At 44.6% G+C, this 27,963-nt stretch overlaps 1 protein-coding gene across 1 annotated transcript; it reads left to right on the top strand.

Annotated features, from left to right (window-relative positions):
- The first annotated feature begins 82 nt into the window (after positions 1 to 82).
- LOC124012230 (immunoglobulin superfamily DCC subclass member 3-like) lies at positions 83 to 27,618 on the top strand. The gene is made up of 15 exons (XM_046325706.1): positions 83 to 88; positions 330 to 441; positions 1,418 to 1,729; positions 3,294 to 3,438; positions 3,699 to 3,829; positions 4,194 to 4,331; positions 5,114 to 5,272; positions 14,041 to 14,206; positions 14,829 to 15,079; positions 15,402 to 15,566; positions 17,472 to 17,660; positions 25,877 to 25,990; positions 26,230 to 26,359; positions 26,622 to 26,745; positions 27,514 to 27,618. The coding sequence occupies exons 1-15, from the start codon at positions 83 to 85 to the stop codon at positions 27,616 to 27,618; spliced, it is 2,247 nt and encodes a 748-aa protein (XP_046181662.1).
- The last annotated feature ends 345 nt before the right edge of the window (positions 27,619 to 27,963 follow it).

Genomic DNA, 27,963 nt, shown 5'->3' with positions numbered 1-27,963 from the left:
TGGAGTGGCCATCGGAAAGAAGAGGATGAAGAGAGGATTTGTGAGAACATTGTTGTTACAATTAAAGTCAAGGGCAAAAGTCATGGATGTGAGACCACAGCTTTGCCAGGTGCTGAATGGAAGGGTGTGAAGGTGTGATGTGATTGTGGTGGCGGTCAGAGGGAGGGGGGGATGGCTCTGTAGATGAGAAGAAGGGGGGTTCACTATAGTTTTCATAAATGGATGCACAAGTTCTCCATTAACTTGATGGTGCATCTCATCATGCAAGTTCAAGAGCTTTGGGGCTTTGTGTCACTTTCTCACTCCCTTTTACCTCCCCACCTCAACAGCTGGGAGAAAGGGAGCGGCCATCTCGAGGGGTCAAGGTGGGGCAGGGGTTTTTGAGTCTGTTTGCCCACAAAAAAGATGAAGAAAATGGGGAAGACTGGCCGTGTCAGCGGGGTCAACTTTGAGAGGGGAATGGGGTGATTCAGTGGCATGGGAAAGTCACCCCGGAGCCTTGGTGAAAGGGATGCAGGGATGCAGGGGGGAATTAGAGGGGCAGATGGCCCGCATAGAGGGGTGTGTTGGTTTATGGTGATGAGAATTTCTAGGGGTTGTGGGGAGGTGGGGTAAGAACAAGTATGAGTGTCGTCACTGCGCCATTGACGCCAATCTGCGCCTGGTTTAATAGAAGTTCTCCTAACTTGACCCCACTAACCCTTGCTAGTCTTCTGCCTCCGTCTCGCCCATTGTTCCTACCCTCTTTGGCTCAATGACTCCACGGCATTTGGCCCTATTATTGTGGCCGGTGTCGGTAAAAGTCTTGTGGACGCAGAACTAACACAGCCATCAATCAGTTGGCCGGTGTAGAGTGTCAAATGCAGTTTTTGGGATTGGAAAAAACTGCATTTGACACTCCGTCTCCATTCTGGTCCCCTTCTGTGTTGTTGTGTCTACGTCTTTGCTTGTAAACACAGATACAGAGGGCATAGGACGGGAAACTTGGTGTATGAATGGATTAGAGACAGGCAAGGCTCCAGCCATGACATGCTCAGTGCCCCAGTACAAAGTGCTGTGAGGTGTAGTTTATAAGTTTATACATTTTTTCGTTTACTAGATTGTCCCATAAAGTGCAATTATTAAGCTCCCTTACTGGTCTGTCACCCTTACCTCATCTTATAGGGATTGGGTTGAAAGGTACTTTATGGGTAAACTACATAGCCAACAATGCGTTCCTTTGGGAATGTACTTATAGTAGGTGATTAGATAAACACATGCAATTGCATCACCAGTGTTCACAATAATAAACACAGTATTATCCTCATCATCCTGGACTACATGACACCATTTCTCCCTGCTGTACTGGTCTACAAAATGAATCAACACTGATGTTCTCAACCCTTATTGCCAATGATCTTCTTCCCCCCTTTTCTAGATGTATGTGGTGCCAAGGAGCTGGCATTCCTATTGGAGCCCAGCGACGTCATCGCTGTGCGGGATCGACCGCTGATGCTGGACTGCCGGGTGGAGGGCGAGGGTACCATCTCGATCACGTGGCGCAGGAACGGGGTACCCGTGGTTGTGGAGGAGCGGGTACAGGTGCTGCCCAACGGGACCCTCTTCATTCAGAGCTTCCAGAAACGACTAGAGAGAGGCGGAAGTGAGACGGACGTTGGAGAGTACGACTGCGCCGCCCAGAACCGCTTTGGCATGCTGGTCAGCCGCAAGGCCCGGGTTCAGCTTGCATGTGAGTTCCCCTCCCTTACATACCGTTTCACCTAGTGTAATTTGTACCAGTTACCAACATAACTGTCACTTATGTATAGGAGATGTCCAACACTCAACGCACATACAATACACAGAAAACACTTCACCTATCTATCTATACACAACACAAGATAGCATAATGGTGACTATTAAGGGAAATTGTTAATTTGCACTTGCTGGGATCGTTATTCTCCACCTGCCAACCCCTACTGGTGCTAATACAGTAGCTAAATAACTCATTTTAAAGACTATATCAATACAAAGATTACACATCTTGACTTATGGCCGAGGCGCAGTTTTCCAAATAACAAAAATACTCTTTCATTTTCAGTCAAGGGAAAAAGATGAGTTACATAATACATGTACATTATTGCCCAGTACATCAAACGTAGTTTTAGAGTAGCCTTGAATAATCACATTACTCCATACGTCATCTTGACGGAGTCTTGCCCCACTACTGAACGAACAAGTGTAGCGCAAGATGGCGGAGAGCCCTCTCATTAGAGATTTATTTTGGGAGATTGCAAAATATGACCTTTTCATTCATGGCAGGATAAACATATTGTTTCAGGAAATAATACATGTTTTGTTTAGTTACTTTGCAATCCCACTCTGTTGTGGACGTCCCCATTGAAATGCATGACATCCGGCGCAGCGTAACAGAGTGCTTATGGGTAATGTGAACGAGGCTTTACAATTAGTGATATGTTCAATGTGTAGCCTGGCTACACAAACACATGATTAGTCAATAATATTTCCTTATGAATGTGATTTAGAGAGAACCAGCAGCGAATGTTACCAGGGTAAGGCTACAGAAGTCATAAAAACTGTGGAGAGGTCAAAGCACGGCTTTTGTCCTACTAAACTAAATGTAGTCCCCTCTCTGTCAAAACAGGCAAGAGTCTGTTCTTAATGATGCTCCATACTGCAAACACCTTTGTCGCATACATGGCAACCCAAGACCCCCTCGGACTCTATAGACTCTGTTATAAATGATGCTCCATGCTGAGAGCACCTTCGTTGCATACCTGGCAACTTGAGACCACCTCAGACTCTTTCATCTCTTTTGTTTATTTGAGTCACTGTGGGTGATGAATGGTACACCCCACTAAGTCTACTGACACGTGGACATACACAAAACACACACACACACACACAAAACATAGTGTTCAGACAAGATTTAAGATAAACACATTGCAACGCTGCTGGGATTTTCACGCTTAACAGTTTCCCGTGTGTATCAAGAATGGTCCACCACCAAAAGGACATCAATCCAACTTGGCACAACTGTGGGAAGCATTGGAGCCTGTGTAAATCTTTTGACACTTTGTAGTATCCATGCCCTGACAAATTGAGGCAGTTCTCAGAGCAAAAGTGGGGGGAAGGTGTTCTTAATGTTGATATTTTTGTATAATATTTTTGACTCTGCTGCTTATCTTGGACCAGGTCTCCTCTTGCAAAATAGAGATTTTATCTCAATGAGACTAACCTGGGTCAATGAATGTTAAATGGGGATATATATTTTGTTGTTCTTTCTTCCTTAGTTCTCCCTAAGTTCCATACCCACCCAGAGTCTATGTCAGTGGACGATGGCGGTGTGGCTCGCTTCAAGTGCCAGGTCAACAGTGTGCCTGAGGCCAACATCACCTGGGAGAGGGACAGAAACCCACTCAGTACCACCGACAACAGGTATCATCATACTAATATATAGGCCTATACACTCACTCACACACACCTAAAAAAAATGGGTTATTGTTGGATGATTGCTAATGAACTTGGCGCTTGCCGTCACCCTGCAAGAGAGTTTGCCATATTAGCGATGTAGCTACCTTGCTGCAGATAACTACTTTTTCAAAATGCCTAACTTTTAAATTCTCAGAATAACTATGTCACATCTACTGCATGTGGGCACTAACAACTCTTTCAACTCCTCCCCCTCACTTGTCTAGGTACACTCTCCTGCCCATGGGTATCCTCCAGGTGACTGGTGTGAGGCGGATCGACGCCGGGGTGTACCGTTGTGTGGCCTCCAACATCGCCAACACACGCTTCAGCCACGAGGCTGTGCTCAATGTGACCGGTGAGTGGGAACGACCCCACTGCTCAATGGCGAACTCTCCATTGTCAGCGCATCTTATTCCAGGACTAGGCTTGATCTGTGTCTGGGAAACCAGCCCTTACAATACAGATCATATAATTAGAGGGACCTGGCAATAGTGTTCCAATGGGTTTGTTCATGTTGCTTTTTTAAATCTATGATTTAAGTTGTTTGCGACACTCTCTAAATAATACTGAACTGACCATGTCTATGCTAATCACACAAATAGTGTTAAAAGTCCTATAGGCTTAAGCCAAAGTATGAACATGGTCTTACTCAGCTGAAGAAACAGTCTTAAGGTAGTGTCTTATCTCTCTTTGTTTGTGTCCTTTTCCTTTCTCTACAGGTGGGGCTTCCAGGATCTACAAGGAGCCAGTTATCCTCTCTGGGCCCCAGAACCTGACCATCACTGTCCACCAGACAGCCATTTTGGAGTGCATCGCCACAGGGAATCCCCGGCCCATCGTGTCTTGGAGCAGGCTGGGTAACGATTGTTCTCATGCAATCAGAATGGCGTACAATGGCCTTAATTTCTAGGATACTCAGCTGAGTTAATGCTAGCAGCTCAACAATGATTTGATCTCTGTGTCAGTTATTCTGCACTATGTTGCTCTGTAGACGGGTTAGCTGAGAATGTCACGAAAACGATGCACATGCTTCAATGGAACAGAAGGCCATTGTTTTTGCGAATCTGTATGGCCAGGTCCTTCTGTAGCTCAGTTGATAGAGCATGGCGCTTGTAATGCCAGGGTAGTGGGTTTGATCCCCGGGACCACCCATACGTAGAATGTATGCACACATGACTGTAAGTCGCTTTGGATAAAAGCGTCTGCTAAATTGCATATATTTTTATTATATTACTAACGACAATGACAAGAAGCTGTCATGTGTGGAATCGCAATGGCTTGTTTCAGTTAGTTTCTTCTCGTTCTTGATACCATGCCTTGTTTTAAGGTCTTTTGACTGATGTCACGTCTATGCTGACATGACAAAAGATTGCTAGCAAGCTAACCAACCGCTGTAACAATGTACTTGAGAGACAAGTGCTCATTGTGCAAATGTATTTATGTTTTCAATAAACATTGGAGATGAAATATAGTATAGTTCTTGTCAACAATCTAAGCTAAACCCGTTTTGCCCCATAGTTGTGCATGCGTCGATTTTGTTGCTAAACAAACTTGATTTTGATTGTATGAACCCTGTGTTTTTCTGTACTATGTTGGCCTATGTCTTATTCCGTTGTGTGTGTGTGTGTGCTCTCTCCAGATGGGCGCTCCATCGGGGTGGAGGGCATCCAGGTGTTGGGCACTGGAAACCTGATGATCTCGGACGTGTCGCTGGAGCACTCAGGGGTGTACGTGTGCGCCGCCAACCGCCCCGGGACCAGGATGAGGCGTACCGCACTGGGAAGACTGGTGGTTCAAGGTGAGCTCCCTCCAAACACTTATACCCATTTCCGACTACTGTGCAGAAGTAAGTCGAGCCAAGCTGTACTGAGCTGGCCTGGTTTAGCATCCACCAATGTTGCTGGCACAGTGATGTGAAAAGAAAATATCTGAGCCATCCGAGTACGGTTTAGGTCAACACAAGAGTCTGAAAATGGTAATACTGTACCTGCCTCACCTCACTAAAAGGCACAGCCTGAAGGCTGAATCAAAGTAAAGTTTCAATAATTCATTGGGAATTTATTCAACAGTAAATGATATCCTCCAAGAATGGCTTTCCATATCACAGTGAGCCTTAGCCAATGATCATGACAACTGAGGGATACACAAGATCGCAGGAAGGGGGAGGGGGGTTCATGTCCGGAAGGTGGGGTGAGGGTGTGTGGGTGTAGGATTTGGGCTTTTGGGACTGGCTGTATTGAATTTGGCCATGACTTCTGCCAGGGAATTGAAGGAAAAGGGGTAGGTTTCTGAGAGAGGAGTTGATACCCAAGCTCCACCCTCTCACCTCACCTTTGCCCCCCTTAGAGCTTTGAAGTGGGGGAGGTGAGGTGGGGATGGGAGTAGTTTTTTTTTTTTTTGGTGACACTATTGGCGTGATAGAGACCCCGTGCTCCCACTTGTAATTAAGCATTGACGCTAATCTCCAGCTGGACTTTGTGTGTGTGTCCACTGCTGTCACTACCTCAGTGACAAGGCCCATCCATCACCCAGCAACTGTCCATACGTTCACCCTCCTCATATTTCTAACTGTCATTACCCCCATTTTAATTGGCTATCCTAAGTGTTTCTCATTATACTGAGGACCACACAAGGGTCAAAACACCGCTGGTCAATGTGAGAGACCAACAGCATAATGGGAAACAAATTGCCCTACCGTAAACAACTATGGAAAGGGAAAGGGGGAAACCTAGTCAGTTGTACAACTGAAAGCATTCAACTGAAATGTGTCTTCCGCATTTAACCCAAACCCCTCTGATAGGTTTATATTAGAATGTAATCATGTTTGCTCTCCTGCCTCTCTAGAAGAGATAATCGGCACAGAATATGTAACTGATGTGCAATAGATTGATGTTGATGTCTTAACATTGCATTTACACTTTCAAAGTCAATCAATATCTTTTCCTTAATGAACTCGCCAAATATAGCTCTCATGAAGTACTTATTACAATACCTAGTTACCATACCTGCGATAGATTAGCGTCCTGTCCAGTGGGTGTACTTGTACATAAAGCTGCCTCATGCTCCTGCCCCTATGGGCATTCTGGTTTGGACAAGTTTTGCCTACTTAGTTACAATAGCTAGCAGCTAGCAAACTGTTACAATACCTAGCTACCAACATGTTACCTAATACCAAAACAAAATGTAGCCTATAGCAACAAAATGTTACCTAATACCTAGCTAGAAAAATATGACCTATAAAGTACACTATATCTCCATATATCCCTTCACCCCTATAATCCATTTAAATTACTCTACTTTGCACCCAGCTGTTAAGGCTCTCCTGATCCATGTTGTGTCAGCCTCTTTGACCTGGTCAATCAATAGTTCTCCCTATCAGTCTTTCACAAGTGGATTGGCCATGGAGGACGTGGTCTTTAATGCATTCATACATTTATTGATTTCGCTCTATTTGTTAAAGAAAAAAGAACAAAGAGCTTTTTAGGATGGCGGTCACATGAAATGGGTGAAATTATTGGTTCATGGACATTGTCAATGTCAAATACAGGCCCAAAGTGACCTAAAATCCCCAATTCCCTTTTAAAATGTAATACTGGAGGTACATTCAGCTTGAATGTCCGCTTAATATTTGCTGATACTTGATACGGTTTTCAAAAGGTGTCTATGATACTGTTCTCAAAAGGTGTCTATGATACTGTTCTCAAAAGGTGTCTATGATACTCTATGATACTGTTCTCAAAAGGTGTCTATGATACTGTTCTCAAAATATGTCTATGATACTGCTCTCAAAAGGTGTCTATGATACTGTTCTCAAAAGGTGTCTATGATACTGTTCTCAAAAGGTGTCTATGATACTGTTCTCAAAAGGTGTCTATGATACTGTTCTCAAAAAGTGGCTACAATCCACCACCATAGGATGGACTTAAATTTGCATCAATAATGGGAATTGATGGGAAATGATGTAAATATATCACTAGCCACTTTAAACAATGCTACCTTATATAATGTTACTTACCCTACATTATTCATCTCATATGCATATGTATATACTGTACTCTACAACATCGACTGCATCCTTATGTAACACATGTATCACTAGCCACTTTAACTATGCCACTTTGTTTACTTTGTCTACACACTCATCTCATATGTATATACTGTACTCGATACCATCTACTGTATGCTGCTCTGTACCATCACTCATTCATATATCCTTATGTACATGTTCCTTATCCCCTTACACTGTGTATAAGACAGTAGTTTTGGAATTGTTAGTTAGATTACTTGTTGGTTATCACTGCATTGTCGGAACTAGAAGCACAAGCATTTCGCTACACTCGCATTAACATCTGCTAACCATGTGTATGTGACAAATAAAATTTGATTTGATTTGATTTGATTTGCCATGTTGCATCCAATAATAACAATAGAAAGGTATTGGTTAGGCACAAATCATATAGAATAGCAATGGCCATGAGACTAATTACTTCACCTATTTTTAGCTCTCACATGTTCCCTATTCCTGCCAACAAGGCAAGTCTGATCATATAGAATAATATGAAATACTTTGAGATATGATGCTGTTAATGTGAGACACCACTCAAGTTCAAAGTCCTACTTTGCAGTTGGAGACCTTTAGATATATACACTGTGTAAAGGAGGTTATTGGAGGCCATAGAGGTCTGCTATTTCACACACTCTGTCCTCTTGACAGACTGTCTGTTTCCCTGTCCCTTCTGCTCTTAAACATTCCGGTCATAGTCATGATATGACGGGACAAGGGGGCAGCCAGGATAGGACAGGACAGATGCAAGGCCATAGATTTGGACAATGGGAGAGAGGAGAGAAAGAACAAGTGAGAAAAAAATAAGGGTCAGGATGTGCAGACGGTCATTGTGTGTGGGGAAGGGGGAGTGAAGAATCACCTCTCACCTTTAAACTCTGACCCCTTACCCCTGACCCTGTCCTAGGAAAATGGTCGGAGTCGGGGAATAGAGAGATGGCGGAACACCGTACCGGTCAGGACAGATATGGAAGGAGAGAGAGAAGGGGGTGGTTTTTGGTGTGGAGGAGGGTAAGATTGATGTGTCCCCCAAAGAGAGAGGAGGGTGACCAGTCCCCATACCCTGTCATTCGTTACTACAATTTTTGGGTGAGTGGGGAGGGGGGACAGTTGTTCTCGTCAAAGCTGGATGTCAGGCGGTGGGGGCAGAGTTCAGGGGACACCGAGGGAGGGGGGACACAAAGGGTGCAGGGCATTGTGTGATGACTGCTTTCTCTGAATGGAGGGCCGGTTAAATCATCCCCCTCATCCATTGCCTTCTTTGGGGTAGAACATTTTCTTTAAAAAAATGTGGAGATGGTTGGAATCGTTGAAAGGCTTTAAAATGCAGATCCCACAGCTGCCGGCTTACTGAGAGGGTCTTTTTCACATTAGATATGAGTGTCAGAACCAAACAGAATATATGTCAGAGAGTAGAACATACGCTATATAGACACAAAAGTATGGACACCCCTTCAAATTAGCGGATTTGGCTATTTCAGCCACACCCGTTGCTGGCAGGTGTAGAAAATCGAGCACACAGCCATGCAATCTCCATAGACAAATATTGTCAGGAGAATGGCCTTACTGAAGAGCTCAGTGACTTTCAATGTGGCACTGTCATAGGATGCCACCTTTCCAACAAGTCAGTTCATCAAATTTCTGCCCTGCTAGAGCTTCCCCGGTCAACTGTAAGTACTGTTATTGTGAAGTGGAAATGTCTAGGAGCCACAACGGCTCATCCGCGAAGTGGAAGGCCACACAAGCTCACAGAACGTGACTGCGGAGTGCTGAAGCACGTAGCGTGTAAAAATCATCTGTCCTCGGTTGCAACACTCACTACTGAGTTCCAAACTATCTCTGGAAGCAACGTCAGCACAAGAACTGTTCGTCTGGAGCTTCATGAAATAGGTTTCCATGGCCAGTAGCCGCACACAAGTCTAAGATCACAATGAGCAATGCCAAGCGTCGGCTGGAGTGGTGTAAAGCTCGCTGCCATTGGACTCTGGAGCAGTGGAAACGTGTTCTCTGGAGTGATGAATCATGCTTCACCATCGGTCTGCCGACGGATGATCTGGGTTTGGTGGATGCCAGGAGAATGCTACCTGCCACAATGCATAATGGCAACTGTAAAGTTTGGTGGAGGAGGAATAATGGTCTGGGGCTGTTTTTCATGGTTCGGGCTAGGCCACTCAGTTCCAGTGAAGGGAAGTCTTGACACTAAAACATACATGACATTCTAGACTATTCTCTGCTTCCAACTTTGTGGCAACAGTTTGAGGAAGGCCCTCTCCTGTTTCAGCATGAAACAAACACCATCTACAAAATCAGTTGTGTTAGAAATAGATCAGTTACCTTTTGATAAATATACTACACAGATGAGGGTCATATCCAAGCCATATATGGATATTTATTATATAGCTCTTAGTCACACGATCTATGAAACTATAACTAGGAACAACGTAACATAAGTGATATGTTTCAAGATGTAGTCCTACCACAAAAGACATAAAGCCCCCCCCCCCGGAGGGCCTGGAGCCCTGAAATTAGGTTAAACTAGACTCTGAAATAGACTCTGAAATAGACTGAACCAAACTGGAAGGATGTTTAGTGTTTGTAGCCTATCCTCTAGCTGTGCGTAATTGCATAATGAATTATGTTGCTATAAATGTAATGTGGTTTGTCTCTTAACACTCATTCTCCTCATTCTTGCCCTTACAAGTGGGATACAACTACTGACCAAATGACAGTAATAACTACTGATCAAATGATATAAATAACTACTGACCAAATGACAGTAATAACTACTGATCAAATGATAAAATAACTACTGACCAAATGACAGTAATAACTACTGATCAAATGATAAATAACTACTGACAAATGATATAAATAACTACTGACCAAATGACAAATGACAGTAATAACTACTGACAAATGACAAATGACAGTAATAACTACTGACCAAATGACAGTAATAACTACTGACCAAATGACAGTAATAACTACTGACCAAATGACAGTAATAACTACTGACCAAATGACCAAATGACAGTAATAACTACTGACCAAATGACAGTAATAACTACTGACCAAATGACAGTAATAACTACTGACCAAATGACAGTAATAACTACTGACCAAATGACAGTAATAACTACTGACCAAATGACAGTAATAACTACTGACCAAATGACAGTAATAACTACTGATCAAATGACAGTAATAACTACTGACCAAATGATATAAATAACTACTGACCAAATTACAGTAAAAACTACTGACAAAATTACAGCAATAATTATTGACCAAATTACAGTAAAAACTATTGAACACAAACAACAGTCTGGGTGTAGGATATATAAGTAAATTGGATAGATGTAATGTATGTATGCACTTAGTTCGATTTGAGTCCGTGTTTGAACTAGTCCTGACAACTGACCAGTATCCCTAGGTTATGAGCTCTGTGTTCAGATAAATGTGATTGATATCATGAACACTGTTTTATTCTACGGCGACGGAGCAAAGTGAGGGCTCAGACCCAAAAGAGATATATCCTGAACATAGGATAGCCACTCAACCTTGACCTGGGTCATTATAATTGGGCAGACTGATGCATTTTTGTTCTGCTTGGCTCCACCTCCATGGTTGAAGCGAGCATGTAATAACCCCCCCCCCCACACACACACACATACGTGACAAACACACAAAACACCCCTTGTGCTTCAGACGTCCATTCCAGTCGCCCCTTCCATTCAGTCCAACAATTGGCTTAATAGTTATCCCTCAACAGCCCCCCCCCGTCGTCATCATCTATCCTAACCCTAAACACAAATGCAACTTATTCGCAGAACAACAACAGTCTGGGTGTATGAAAGCAGTATACGCTATCAACAGCAATTATTAAATTATAGGTCATCAGGCTAGTGATATGATCTAGCCACTCTCAATTTCAAGTTGTTGTACATCATCCATTAGGGCTCTGTGAGAAATTGGTGAGAAATACAATGCAAAAACATAGTGTAGACATATTGAAGGGCATTAACCTAAAAGCTACAATGACATACTAAACCAAGCAGTTAGAGACTGGCTGAAGTACAATCAGATTGTGCTGATCAACTGGCAGGTGTCTTCACTGACATTTTCAACATGTCCCTGATTGAGTCTGTAATACCAACATTTTTCAAGCAGACCACCATAGTCCCTGTGCCCAAGAACACTAAGGCAACCTGCCTAAATGACTACAGACCCGTAGCACTCACGTCCGTAGCCATGAAGTGCTTTGAAAGGCTGGTAATGGCTCACATCAACACCATTATCCCAGAAACCCTAGACCCACTCCAATTTACATACCGCCCAAACAGATCCACAGATGATGCAATCTCTATTGCACTCCACACTGCCCTTTCCCACCTGGACAAAAGGAACACTTATGTGAGAATGATATTCATTAACTACAGCTCAGCGTTCAACACCATAGTACCCTCAAAGCTCATCACTAAGCTAAGCATCCTGGGATTAAACACCTCCCTCTGCAACTGGATCCTGGACTTCGAGACGGGCCGCCCCCAGATGATGAGGTTAGGTAGCAACACATCTGCCACGCTGATCCTCAACAGTGGAGCCCCCCAGGGGTGCGTGCTCAGTCCCCTCCTGTACTCCCTGTTCACCCATGACTGCATGACCAGGCACGACTCCAACACTATCATTACATTTGCAGACGACACAACAGTGGTAGGCCTGATCACCGACAACGACAAGACAGCCTATAGAGAGGGGGTCAGAGACCTGGCCGGGTTGTGCCAGATTAACAACCTATCCCTCAACGTAACCAAGACTAAGGAGATGATTGTGGACTACAGGAAAAGGAGGACCGAGCACGCCCCCATTCTCATTGACGGGGCTAGAGTGGAGTAGGTTGAGAGCTTCAAGTTCCTTGGTGTCCACATCAACAACAAGCTAGAATGGTCCAAACACACCAAGACGGTCGTGAAGAGGGCACGACAAAGCCTATTCCCCCTCAGGAAACGAAAAATATTTGACATGGGTCCTGAGATCCTCAAAAGGTTCTACAGCTGCAACTTCAAGAGCATCCTGACTGGTTGCATCACTGCCTGGTACGGCAATTGCTTGGCCTCCGACCGCAAGGCACTACAGAGGGTAGTGGGTACAGCCCAGTACATCACTGGGGCTAAGCTGCCTGCCATCCAGGACCTCTACACCAGGCAGTGTCAGAGGAAGGCCCTAAAAATTGCCAAAGACCCCAGCCACTCCAGTCATAGACTGTTCTCTCTACTACCGCATGGCAAGTGGTACCGGAGAGCCAAGTCTAGGACAAAAAGGCTTCTCAACAGTTTTTACCCCCAAAAGACTCCTGAACAGGTAATCAAATGGCTACCCAGACTATTTGCATTGTGTGTGTGTGTGTGTGTGTGTCCCGCTCTCTCTCGTTCTCTCTGCTCTCACACTACCTCTCCCTTAGACCCTGTTTATCTCTCTTCCCAGGCCCAGTTTCTCTGGGCCTCAGCCAGGGAGGGGAGAGGGCAGGGGCTCAGGGGGTGTCAGTGTCAATAAATCAATGAGATGCTTAGGGGGCAAGAGGGGCTAGGGCTGGGGTTCTCTACATATATGCACGTCCCATTGTGTGCTATTGAACTTGGTGTCAGGCGGGACGGTGAACCCCGCATATGTCCTGGGGACACCCTGGAGAGCCAGGAAGAGTCAGAAGGGGATAGAGAAGTGGGGGTTAGGGTAATATTAGGCTGTCCTCTGGAAGTCTCTCCCTATGTTAAGTTCAAGCTCCAGGAAGAGGAGAGAAATGTTTGTATAGATCTGTTGGGGTAGATGTAGGGATGTTTGTATGTATTGATACACCTGTATTTGTTAACATTGAGGTATTTGTAATGTGGGCAGCATGCAATAGGCTACTATAACTATGGACAAAGTGTTTCCTGGTCAGGTCACATTGTCAGGACAAACTCAGGGTCCTACTGTGCATTTAGGATTTGAGAGCTATGTTTCTATCAGGTCAGAGAAAACTGTATAAAATTATATGGTCTAGAGATATGGTCAAATCAAATTCACTTCTGAAAGTCCTTAAATATTAGGACTGCAATGGTCATAACCACCTTTATACGATAGTATAGCTAACCTCTATAGTTCATTATAAGAATGACAGCACGTAGAATTCAATGCTCTCCCCAAAAAGGCCTTGTCATTCTAATCAATGCCTTTCTGCTCTCTCTCCATCTGTTTACCCTCAACATCTTTCTTCTGGCATCCTCCTCTTTCATTCATCCTCCTTTTCTATACAACTGTTCTTCTGCCTTTCATTTTTTTCTCGAAACAACCTTTTTATCCCTCCACTTATCACTGTCCTGCTTACTTTCCTCTCTTCTACTATCCCCTCATATTGTCCTCCTTCCATTCTCTTCATCTCAGCCATTTCCCCCACAGTGATACAAGGATTAATCACTTATATACACAATACACTTACAACAAATTCACAATTCTCTCCCCACCAGCTCCCCCTGAGTTCATGCAGTGGCCGCAGTCTGTCTCGAAACCAGCGGGGGGCAGTGCTGTATTCACCTGTGTGGCCCAGGGGGTCCCTGAGCCTCACCTCATCTGGCTGAAGAATGGCAAGATCCTGATGCCCAGCGACAACGTCAAACTCACCAACAACAACAGGTACTGTACACCAGGGGTGTATTCATTCCGCCGATTCGGTTTTAAAACATGTCTTAAACGGAATGAAACGGGGAGGGACCTACCAGAATTTGTCCAATAGAAACTCTTGTTTTGCTCTCTTTGCTTCCGTTTGGTAAACGGTAATGAATACACAGCTGGGTTTACATTTAAGCAGACAATAAGTCTTATATATAGCAATTTAGGCCTATAGTCAGTGCATTCAACTTAAGTAGGTAAAACAAACATACCAAAATGCAAATAAAATGTTCGTTGAAATATACGCTAAATCTGCAAAATCAGCACTTCCCCTAGATTATTTTTCAAGTGGACCTACAGAAGAGCAGTTCATATATTTCACCACAAGGTGGCATTTTTGGATAGTGGCTGAAATCTCCCTCTGATGAGTAGGCTGAAGCTCTGTATTTACACTGAACAAGAGAGGATGAGAATCAATGATTATGTTTTTAATCACAAAGAATTCCATTGTTTATCTGAATATTTGTTTGAACACATACAACCAACCCATTTTTATGTCGTTTACACAATATAGCAATGTTTTAATCTGTCCTAACTCAAATAAACAATCAAAAACCGGATGTAATCTTTTATCTCCAATATCCAGCACCCTGGCCATGACGCGCATCACCTCGGAGGACGAGGCCATCTACCAGTGCATCGCTGAGAACATGGCAGGCACCAACCAGGCTAGCGCCCGTCTGGCTGTGTCCCTGGCCAAGGATCTGCCCGACTCCCCCCAGGGCCTCACGGCCACAGCCCTCTCCCCCAGGGCCCTGCAGCTCACCTGGATCCAACCGCCAGCCGAGATCACCGACGGCATAATCGGCTATGTGCTCCACAGCCGCAAGATCGGAGGTGAGTGAGAGTCTGTGTGATAATCTATCAGCGTTCAAAGCAGAGCTAAGAGAAAGCTCTTTCTTAATTGCCTCAAAAAATCTGTCGTCTCCTAGCCTCCTGTCCTTCATTGTTCTGATCTAAAAGAACTGGCCAGGTGAAAGCCAGCCTAATGATGAGTTTATTAAGGACAGATTTTTGAGCAATTGAGATAGCACTTTGTTTTCTTTCAAATACTTTAGTTGCTCTTGCCTGAGTGTGCCTGCTGCAATGGAACTTAACCCTAATTTATATTACTTCTGCCACAACAACTAATGATGATACTGCTTGTTGTTCCCCCCAGAGCCGGACAACAGAGAGCTGCAGGAGGCAGTCAGTAAAACCACCTTCCAGCACAACTTTATCAACCTGGAGCCAGCCACCACCTACTCCATCTACCTCAAGGCCTACTCCCCACTGGGCGCCAGCCAGCAGTCCAGCACTGTGGTGGCTACAACACTAGGGGGCGGTATGTCACCAGGAACATGTTAATGCTATGATCAGCTTACATGCACACTGCTCGCGTTGCAAAATAAATCTACACATACATCTTATCCAATCATTGCACTCACACTGCTGTTGCGCGTCAACGAGAGCCAGGCGCTAAGATGGAACTTGGTTGTATTTGTGAACCTCGACGTGCTGCAAGTCCTGCCTTTACCCATCTCCTCATTGGTTTTAAGGAGCATATACCAACGTGCCATGTCCTCATTGGTTTTTAGGAGCATATACCCACGTGGGTGATTGAAAGATGAACTGAGGTCCGCACTCCAGTCCAGTTGGTAGTGGTAATGCATCATAAAGTTGGTTGCCTTCTGCCATATAAATTCAGAAGAAGAAGAAGCCTGAAGGAGGAGAGATTACAAAAAACAAACTCGGTTTACCCTTTTATCTGTGGATTAATTGTCGGAGTAGAGGACCTTGTGCATTTCAGGTGTCACGCCCTGATCTGTTTTACCTGTCCTTGTGCTTGTCTTCACACCTCTCCAGGTGTCGCCCATCTGCCCATCTCCAGGTGTCGCCCACCCGGCTGTCTGTGCCAGTTCGTTTTGTTCGTTCATACCTGCCAGCTTCCTTGCTCCTGTCTTTGCTATAGTCCCTGTTTTCTAGTTCCCAGTTTTGACCTTTCCTGCCAGCCCTGACCCTGAGCCTGCCTGCCGTCCTGTGCCTTTGCCTCTACTCTGGATTACCGTCCTCTGCCTGACCTGACCCTGAGCCTGCTGTTCCGGTGCCTTACACCCTCTCTGGATCATTCACCCCTGCCTGCCTTGAGCTGTCTTTTGCCTGCCCCTTTTTAAATAATACACTATAGTTTCTTCAACACTGTCTGCACCTGGGTCATACCTAAAACGTGATATTCAGGTAAAATAACAATCCAGTGTTTATATCCCAGGACAAATTAGCTAGCAACAGCAAGCTAGCTAGCTAGAATGGAATAGATGTTTAATGCTCTTCAACCTGTCCCCAAATGAATATAGTTTGTTCAGAATTTGTTTTGATACTTCAACCTGCGTGTCCTGATCGCGTCTGGTGTGGGTGGGCAAAATCAACATGCACGCGCGCGAGCAGTCTGGTCAGCATGTCAGCTTCCTCAAAGCCTAACCGTAACGATTTCCCCGTGTGCAACATAAAGGGTTACACTTTATAATTACTTTCAACAATAACAATTTATAAACTGTGTATGAATAGTGTACTATTATACTTATAGTGTACATATGCTATTAATAAATTAGTGTTTTATTTTATTTAACATTTATAAAAAATTACTCACATTTATAAGCATTCCTAAACATTTATAAGCATAAATCATGTCTTATTTATAAAAGTTAAAATTAAATATTAAATAAATAAATTGATTCTATTATATTATGGGGGGGGGGATGTAACGCTAACCTAGGATCAGTGTTTAGTGGCTACTTCACTCTACCCCACATACAATGGCTAAAAATTATTCAACGGCCTGATAGCCTGCCTGGTTATTTACAACCTGTGATCGAATGAAGGTGTTTATCTCCTCTTCCCTCTTTTGATGTCATTTCATCATTTTTACATCTCGCATCACCCTTTTCTCATCTGTTCTCTTCATGTCTGGGCACTTATGTCAATACTCATACTATTTCACTCTTCTTCCGTCACTGATAAACACTTCCTTGTTTAATTCTCCCGGTTTTACTATCTCTTTGAGCTTTATCATAATTTCATCCTCGTCCCTCTTTTACTCTCTCTCCAATTGTATTCAATTCATACACCTTCTCTTTCATACTGCCTCTCTAACCATCTCTACACTATTTCTATCTTTCTGCTGTCCTTTCCAATCATTGATTAATTTATTGTTTTTTTTTTACATCCAATGTCCTAATCTCTACTCCTGTAGTGCCCACTCCCCCTACCTTCTTCACCAAGGTGGTGAACTCCACTGCGGTCCAGGTGCTATGGGAGCTCCCCAGCAAGCCTGGCAAGGCAGAGGGCTTCAGGCTCACCTACCGCAGGGTCCCGCACACCAACTTCCAAGAGCCAGTTCAGTTCCCCTGCCATGTCAATGCCCACACCATCTCCCGTCTTGGTGAGTGAGAGTGAGAGTGAGAGTGAGAGTGAGAGTGAGAGTGAGAGTGAGAGGGTGAGAGGGTGAGTGGGTGAGTGGGTGAGTGGGTGAGTGAGTGAGTGAGTGAGTGAGTGAGTGAGTGAGTGAGTGAGTGAGTGAGTGAGTGAGAATGTGTATGCATGAATTATGCAAGAACAGAATCATATCACCTCCAGCAACAGAGACTATGAATTATTAGTTTGTTTTTATTTGTCTCTTAGACACTGGAAAGAATCAGTTAACATAGTAATGTATATGTACCTTTATAATATTTTGTGCACTTTTCCTACCACATTAGTCAATGTAATAATAGTGATGCAAGGCTGAAATAATAAGAGAGTGAGGAAAGAAATACAGGAATCCATTTACATTTGAGTCATTTAGCAGAATGTCTTATCTTGGAATGAAAAACCAACAAACACACCTGGGGTAAATATGTACTCTCTCCTATGCTATTAGAAACAGCAATAACGTAGAAAAAAACAGGAAAATAATTAGAGGGTTTGAAAGTCTTTATTACATGAGCATGACAAGGGCTTTAAAATCCACTTGATATTGGTGTTCCAGTTTTTTGTTGTTGATAAAGTTATTAAAATATTATATTCAGATTAAGATTACATTTATTATATTTCATGTTATAAAATATTATATTAAATGATAACACAAATATACACATTTTAAATGATTTGTAAAGACTTTGCCAGTTATAATTCAAATTAGTTGTTTTTGTAACGTCGTTCGTCTGTTGTTTGAAGAGAGTCAGACCGAAATGCAGCGTGTAGGTTATTCATGACTTTAATGAAGAAAAATGCGGTATATGAAATAACTGAAGAAGAAAACAACAAACGAGTGAAACTAATACAGCCTATCTGGTGACTAACACAGAGACAGGTACAATCACCCACAAAATACAACGCACACTCAGGCTACCTAAATACGGTTCCCAATCCGAGACAACGAGAAACACCTGACTCCAATTGGGAATCGCCTCAGGCAGCCAAGCCTTACTAGACACACCCCTAATCATACACAATCCCAATTAATACAAACCCCAATACGAAATACAACATATAAACCCATGTCACACCCTGGCCTACCCAAACATATAACAAAAACACAAGATACAATGACCAAGGCTTGACAGAACCCCCCCCCCCCCCTCAAGAGCATAGGGAGGGTCCGGGTGGGCGTCTGTCCATGGTGGCGGTTCTGGCTCGGGACGTGGACCCCACTCCATAAATGTCCTAGTTCCTCCCCTTCGCGTCCTGGGATAATCCACCTTCTCCGCCGACCATGGCCTAATAGTCCTCACCCTGATCCCCACATAACTGAGGGGCATCTCGGGACAGAGGGGCATCTCAGGACAGAGGGGCATCTCAGGACAGAGGGGCATCTCAGGACAGAGGGGCATCTCAGGACAGAGGGGCATCTCAGGACAGAGGGGCATCTCAGGACAGAGGGGCAGCTCAGGATAGAGGGGCAGCTCGGGACAGAGGGGCAACTCGGGACAGAGGGGCAGCTCGGGACAGAGGGGCAGCTCAGGACAGAGGGGCAGCTCGGGACAGAGGGGCAGCTCAGGACAGAGGGGCAGCTCAGGACAGAGGGGCAGCTCAGGACAGAGGGGCAGCTCGGGACAGAGGGGCAGCCCGGGACAGAGGGGCAGCCCGGGACCGAAGCAGCCCGGTACTGAGGGGAAGCCCGGTACTGAGAGGCAGCCCAGTACAGAGAGGAAGCCTAGTACTGAGAGGAAGCTCAGGCAGGTAGTAGGCTCCGGTAAATCCTGGCTGGCTGGTGGAACTGGATGATTCAGGTTGTCTGGCCGATCTAGAAGATCTTGGCAGACTGGCACTTCTGGCGGATCCTGGCAGACTGGCACTTCTGGCGAATCCTGGCAGACTGGTGACGCTGGGCCGACTGGCGGCGCTGGGCAGACTGGGAGCACTGGGCAGACTGGGAACACTGGGCAGACTGGGAGCACTGGGCAGACTGGGAGCACTGGGCAGACTGGGAGCACTGAGCAGACTGGGAGCACTGGCGGCGCTGGACAGACAGGAGACTCCGGCAGCGCAGGAGAGGAGAAAGGCTCTGGCTGTGCTGAACAGGCGGGAGACTCCAACAGCGCAGGAGAGGAGAAAAGCTCTGGCTGCGCTAAACAGGCGAGGCGCACTGGAGGCCTGGTGCGTGGTGCTGGAACTGGTGGTACTGGCGCGAGGACACGCACAGGAAGCCTGGTGCAGGGAGCTGCTACCGGAGGACTGGTGTGTAGAGGTGGCTCTGGATAGACCGAACCGTGCAGACGCACTGGAGCTCTTGAGCACCGAGCCTGCCCAAGCTTACCTGGCTCGATGCCCACTCTAGCCCGGCCAATAGGAAGGGCTGGTATGTGTCGCAGCTGGCTCTGCACCCACACTGGAAACACTGTGCGCTCCATAGCATAACATGGTGCCTGCCCGGTCTCTCTAGCCCAACGGTGAGCACAGGGAGTATGCGCAGGTCTCCTACCTGGCATAACTATTCTCCCCTCCAGGCCCCCCCCAATAATTGTTTTGGGGTGACTTTCCGGTTTCCAACCCGTCTCCGTGCTGCCTCCTCATACCTGCGCCTCTCCGCTTTAGCTGCTTATATTTCCTCCTTGGGACGGCGATATTCTCCTGGCTGCGCCCAGGGTCCTTTACCGTCTAATTCCTCCTCCCATGTCCAAATCTCCAAATGGTGCAGTCTCTCCCATTGCAACTGCTCTTCACGATTAACAGGGAGAGTAGGCTCAGGTCTGACTCCTGACTCAGCCACTCTCTCTCTGCGCTTTCCCCATTACCTTCGGTTTTCGCTCTGTATAGCCATGCTTTCCTTTTCGATTCCATACGTGTATAGCCCTCTTCGCATTGCTGTAGGGAATCCCAGGCGGGCTCCTGCACTCGCTCTGGGTTGGCCGCCCACCTGTCGATTTCTTCCCACGTAGTATACTCCATGCTTCTGTTGTCCATAACGTCCTCCTTCAGATCCTGCCAGTTCACACGCTGCTCGGTCTGTGAATGGTGGGTGATTCTGTAACGTTGTTCGTCTGTTGTTTGAAGAGAGTCAGACCGAAATGCAGCGTGTAGGTTATTCATGACTTTAATGAAGAAAAATGTGGTACATGAAATAACTGAAGAAGAAAACAACAAACGAGTGAAACTAATACAGCCTATCTGGTGACTAACACAGAGACAGATACAATCACCCACAAAATACAACGCGCACTCAGGCTACCTAAATACGGTTCCCAATCCGAGACAACGAGAAACACCTGACTCCAATTGGGAATCGCCTCAGGCAGCCAAGCCTAACTAGACACACCCCTAATCATACACAATCCCAATTAATACAAACCCCAATACGAAATACAACATATAAACCCATGTCACACCCTGGCCTACCCAAACATATAACAAAAACACAAGATACAATGACCAAGGCGTGACAGTATTTACCCCTGGTGAAATACAGATATTGTAATTGCTTTCCCCTGATAGCTGTCTTTTTATCCACCCCCTTGGGGTCCAAGCTTTCATGTGTGGACCATGAACCAGTTCTATACTCCTGCACTGCTACCACATGTGAATTGATTGCCCCCCATCTATCTTCAGCGTGCGTACTGTTAGGTGACCTAAACTGGGATATGCTTAACACCCCGGCCGTCCTACAATCAAAGCTAGATGCCCTCAATCTCACACAAATTATCAAGGAACCTACCAGGTACAACCCTAAATCCGTAAACATGGGCACCCTCATAGATATCACGCTAACCAACCTGCCCTCTAAATATACCTCTGCTGTTTTCAACCAGGATCTCAGCAATCACTGCCTCATTGCCTGCGTCCGTTATGGGTCCGCGGTCAAACGGCCATCTCTCATCACTGTCAAACACTCCCTAAAACACTTCTGCAAGCAGGTCTTTCTAATCAACCTAATCTATCCTGGAAGGATATTGACCTCATCTCATCAGTAGAGGATTCCTGGTTGTTCTTTAAAAGTGCTTTCCTCACCATCTTAAATAAGCATGCCCCTTTCAAAAATTATAGAACTAAGAACAAATATAGCTCTTGGTTGACTCCAGACCTGACTGCCCTTGACCAGCACAAAAACATCCTGTGGCGTACTGCACTAGCATTGAATAGTCCCCGCGATATGCAACTTTTCAGGGAAGTCAGGAACCATTATACACAGTCAGTTAGGAAAGCAAAGGCTAGCTTTTTCAAACAGAAATTTGCATCCTGCAACACTAATTCCAAAACGTTTTGGGACACTGTAAAGTCCATGGAGAATAAGAGCACCTTCACTCAGCTGCCCACTGCACTGAGGCTAGGAAACACTGTCACCACCGATAAATCCCCGATAATCAAGAATTTCAATAAGCATTTCTCTACGGCTGGCCATGCTTTCCACCCCAGCCTCGGCCAACAGCTCTGCACCCCCCACAGCAACTGGCCCAAGCCCCCCCCCCTCACCCAAATCTAGACAGCTGATGTTCTGAAAGAGCTGCAAAATCTGGATCCCTACAAATCAGCTGGGCTAGACAATCTGGACCCTATCTTCCTAAAAGTATCCACTGCCATTATTGCAACCCCTATTACTAGTCTGTTCAACCTCTCTTTCTTATCGTCTGAGATTCCTAAAAATTGGAAAGTGGCCGCGGTCATCCCCCTCTTCAAAAGGGGAGACACTCTAGACCCAAACTGTTGCAGACCTATATCCATCCTGCCCTGCCTTCCTAAAGTCTTCGAAAGCCAAGTTAACATACAGATCATCGACCATTTCGAATCCCACCGTACCTTCTCTGCTATGCAATCCGGTTACTGAGCTGGTCACGGGTGCACCTCAGCCAAGCTCAAGGTCCTAAACGATATCATAACCGCCATCGATAAGAGAGAGTACAGTGTAGCCGTCTTCATCGACCTGGCCAAGGCTTTCGACTCTGTCAATCACTGCATTCTTATCGGCAGACTCAACAGCCTCAACAGTTTCTCAAATGACTGCCTCGTCTGGTTCACTAACTACTTCTCAGATAGAGTTCAGTGTGTCAAATTGGAGTGCCTGTTTTCCGGACCTCTTGCAGTCTCTATGGGGGTGTCACAGGGTTCAATTCTCAGGCTGACTATTTTCTCTATAAATATCAATGATGTCGATCTTGCTGCAGGTGATTCTTTGATCCACCTCTACGCAGACGACACCATTCTGTATACTTCTGGCCCTTCTTTGGACACTGTGTAAACAAACTTCCAAACAAGCTTCAATGCCATACAACTCTCCTTCTGTGGCCTCCAACTGCCTTTAAATGCTAGTAAAACTAAATGCATGCTCTGCACCCACCCGCCCGACTAGCATCACTACTCTGGACGGTTCTGACTTAGAATATGTGGACAACTATAAATACCTAGGTGTCTGGCTAGACTGTCAACTCTCTTTCCAGACTCATATTAGCATCTCCAATCCAAAATTAAATCTAGAATCAGCTTCCTATTTTGCAGCAAAGTGTCGTGTCTTTGGCATAATTAAAGTGAAGACTTAATTTATCAAATCAAATCTCTGTAATTGTTATTAGGTGATTAAACGAATCATGTAAATGTAATTAACTAGGAAGTCTGGGCACCAAGGAAAATCTTCAGATTACAAAATTATAATTTTCCTAATATAACTGTTCAGATATTTTAATATCTGATCAATTCTTATTAATGAATTATTCTTTACCTCACGTTAGTCTCATTCCAAATATCGTAAATTGCTGGTTATCTGCATGTACCCAGCCTTTACAATGAATCATCCATACACCAATTGTCTTAATCATTTATTTACTAACTAAATAATCACAGAAATGCATAATGCATATACAAACAACTCACTCATTCGGGGATAATTGCATTCAACATATATTTACACCCAGTGTGTCATTGTGATCTCTGTTGGAATCATCAGTCCTTCTGTTGAAGAGTACATACGAGTCTCTCTCTTTCTGCTTCCCTGAAGATCAAAGTATTTCATGGTTAGAATGGATACTTCAGAGTACCATTCAGAAATGTTCTCATAGATACAGTGGGGCAAAAAAGTATTTAGTCAGCCACCAATTGTGCGAGTTCTCCCACTTAAAAAGATGAGGCCTGTAATTTTAATCATAGGTACACTTCAACTATGACAGACAAAAGGAGAAAAAAGAATCTAGAAAATCACATTGTAGAATTTTTAATGAATTCATTTGCAAAATATGGTGGAAAATAAGTATTAGATTCTTATTAGATAAGAATTAGATGCAAACCCCATAATTGAGAAATGTACATATTCAGAGATATAGAGATATAGTGTTTTCCTGTCCTCTCTGAGGTCACCAAATTAAACACACTTGTCATACCTGTCCCTTAAGTGTCCACAGACCATTCCCACCTTCTCACAAGTAGACTTTTTGTATCAAATCCCCATTTTGTGGATTTAGGAGTTCGCCATATGAAATACTTTGTTCTCTCTATGTGTCTCTTTCTGCATGGTCAGGGGGAGAGAGTCTCCTCCAGGAATTTACGACTTGAGATAACAGAACCTGGGTGTAGGAGAGCGAGAGAGAGGGGATGCCACGATCTATACCTAGAAAGGGCCACATCTTGACAAAAGCCTTCTTCACTCATGCTGCCAAACATACCCTCGTAACACTGACTATCCTACCGATCCTTGACTTTGGCGATGTCATTTACAAATAGCCTCCAACACTCTACTCAGCAAATTGGATGCAATCTATCACAGTGCCATTCATTTTGTCACCAAAGCCCCATATACTACCCACTACTGCGACCTGTATGCTCTTGTTGGCTGGTCCTTGCTAAATATTCCTCGCCAAACCCACTGGCTCCAGGTCATCTATAAGTCTTTGCAAGGTAAAGCTCCGCCTTATCTCAGCTCACTGGTCACCATAGCAACACCCACCCGTAGCACACGCTCCAGCAGGTATATTTCACTGGTCATCCCAAAAGCCAACACATACTTTGGCCACCTTTCCTTCCAGTTCTCTGCTGCCAATGACTGGAACGAATTACAAAAATCACTGAAGTTGTAGACTTATATCTCCCTCACTAACTTTAAGCATCAGCTGTCAGAGCAGCTTACTGATCTCTGCAGCTGTACACAGGCCATCTGTAAATAGCCCATCCAACTACCTACCTCATCCCCATATGTTTTTGTTTTTCTGCTCCTTTGCACACCAGTATTTCTACTTGCACATCATCATCTGCACATCTATCACGCCAGTGTTAATGCTAAATTGTAATTATTTTGCCACTGTGGCCTATCTATTGCCTTACCTCCCTAATCTTACTACATTTGCACACACTGTATATACATTTTTCTATTGTGTTATTGACTGGACGTTTGTTTGTCCCATTATCTTGGCCAGATCGCAGTTGTAAATGAGAACTTGTTCTCAACTGGCCTACCTGGTTAAATAAAGGTGAAAATAAAGAATTTAAAAAACACATGGTCTTAACTGAATTGCAGACAATTCCGGAAAAAGATGTGATGTAAGAAATGTGACATTGATTTTCCAATAAGGCTAGCTTTAGGCCAGAGCTGGCTTTAAAAGGTTGCAGTGGTGCAGAGAATAACAATTACCCCATATTTGAATAATTATGTGACATCAAGTTAATTACCATGAACATGGAAGAGAATCTTAATATCCCTCTGTAGCACAGACATGTGAAAGGGAGCTCTTTAAAAGTGTGTTTCCCCCCTTACATGCTTTGCTGTATTTGTAAAAAATAAATCAAGTTAAATGTAAAGACACCTAGTGGAAAATTACTGGATGGGTTGGTGTCATTGCATTTAGAACTTAAGTTGTCTCCTACTGTAGCAATAACGAAATCTATATCGAGATATTAAAAGATGGAGACATGGGAGGATGTTGGCGGTATCGAGTTAGAGATGACAGAGTGAGAGAGTTGAGAGGAAAGACAGTTGTGAGTTAGGGTGGAGGGAGGGAGTAGGGGAAAGGAACAGTCCAGGTAAGAGAAGTGAAAAATGACATGCTCCTCAATCTCTTTCAATCGCCCAATCAATAGCCTTGCTTTTATCGAGCGAGCAGTCTATAAAACTCGGCCAATATCTCTCCATTTAAAATATGACCTTCAAAGTTGTCAAAGGGAACTTATAATGTGATACTGTCACCGTATGACTTGTTCTTGCAGAAACCGGAGCGGTGTATGAAGTCAATCTAGTGGCCTATAACGGGAACGGCGAGAGCGGTTGCTCCAAGAGGCTGGTGTCACTGACAGAAGAGGGCACCAACGCCAAAACCGGCGGTGAGTGTCCAAATAATATTAGAGTCAAGTCAGTATTGAATAATAAACTATATTTTCTAGACAAGTATTCGTTTTTTGGTGATCTTCTGTCCTTTTTGCTTCAAGTGCATTTTTCCGTGACTCTTAGTTCGTTTTTTTTGGCATTGCCTTATGATCTAATATGTCTTTCTGTATGTTACTGTGTATTGTACTGGCTAATGAGTGTATGGATGTGCACATCATGTGGTTCTTGGTTGCAGGTGGGGAGAACCAGTGTAACTGTATACAGGATGGCGAGGGCTCGATGGGCGGTATCGTGGTTGGCATTCATATTAGCATGGCCTGCATCATCTTCTGTGTGCTCTTCCTCATGTTTGGATACCGTCGCAGGTAAGTAGGGGCCCTACCTGTTGGGAACCACTAGGTGTTGCTTTGCTTCTAGTACTGTACTTTCAGATTGGATTTTTAAGGCCAGGTAAACTTTAGATATATCCTGATCACCCATCATTAATCATGGCAGAGTGAGATTATGTACGTTAACTTTGGTATATTACATGTTAGTTGTATTCGTAAAGTCGTGTGTTGTTTTTAGAGTGGACTTGTGTGTGTGTAATATTGAAACATGTATTAATGTCCCCAGTCTGTTCTGCAGTAAAGGGACTCAGGACAGCTGGTCTGTGCCAAGGGGGGAGGACCGGGGACACCTGGGACAAAACGGGATCCCCAAAGAGGGGGTCACTCGTCCGGCAGAAGTCGCCCTCAAGTTAGTGCCTCAGGTAGGAGGACCGGTGCACTGACACATTGACAGACTAACCTGACTCATTCACTAAACTGAAAACACCAAGCTAACCTCTCACATAATGTGGCCATTAGTTTTGTTCATCCATGGCTCCATCGGCTGTTTTCATCCCTGTAACAGACAGGAGGTGACTGAATAGATGTCCCGGTCTTATAATTGAATCATAGATGACATTTAGAGCTGCATGATATGGGTTGCCAGGACACGGCATTGACGTCACAGTAGTTTGGCTTCCAGGGATAACTTAGTTTCTAAAACAAAGTTGACACCTTCAGGACATCTCAAGTCGCCAATATCTCAGGATGAAGTGATTTATCATGCTCACAATCCCGTCTCTCTGTTGTCACAAGCTCATCCAACTATTCGATCTGAGATCTATATCTCATCCGTCTGTGATATCTGACCCCATGGGTTACAAGCCTCAGGACTCGAGTCAATCAAACCTGGATTTGTTACCACTGAATGAGACATTTTTACCACTTCAAGCAAAAATGATTTTACTTCAAAGTGTTCTAGAGACTATGGTGTGTTTTTCTAAAGGGCTTTAAATGTTTTATTTGATTGAATTGTCAGAGCTGTGTTGAACAACATCGATGTTACTATGTCCAGGGGTAGAAATGATGAACAAGATGATTGGTCAACAACAACGCAGATGTAATCATCAGTGGACAAAAGGAGAGATAAGATCGAAGTTGCCAAATTATAGACTCTGACACTCCGTCTTTTGTCTCTTTTTCTTTTCCAGAGTCGTGACTCCACATCTCAGGGAGGGGCTCTGGTGCGTCCAGCCCAATGCCAGGTCCTCATCGAGCAGCACTTGTCTGGTCTGCCTGGGACGGGCACTGGCTAACACTCGCCAATAACCCCCTAAACCCCTCTTTACCAACAATTACCCCCCCTCCACCCCAAAGGTTTGCCTGTTGATGGTTCCTCCACCCCACCTGCCCAACCAAAGCACCCCCCCCTCCTGCCACCCTAGAGTCCTGCGATGCCAGGGGTCCGCCATTGTTCTATCAGTCGCCAAAAAAACGTTCTGCTGCTAACGAACAAAAGCTCAAAGTAGCTGAGTGACATAATGCTCCATGTTTCCACTGAACTCTCTCGCCTTCCCTCCCTTCTCTTAAACCAAAGTCTAACGCCTTTATGTTCGGTGTACATGTGAATGCAGAACGCTAGCCTTGAGAAATGCCTCCAC

Source organism: Oncorhynchus gorbuscha, linkage group LG24 (assembly GCF_021184085.1).
Source record: "Oncorhynchus gorbuscha isolate QuinsamMale2020 ecotype Even-year linkage group LG24, OgorEven_v1.0, whole genome shotgun sequence".
NCBI classification, from domain to species: Eukaryota; Metazoa; Chordata; class Actinopteri; order Salmoniformes; family Salmonidae; genus Oncorhynchus; species Oncorhynchus gorbuscha.
This window is presented reverse-complemented; position numbering and strand designations above follow the sequence as displayed.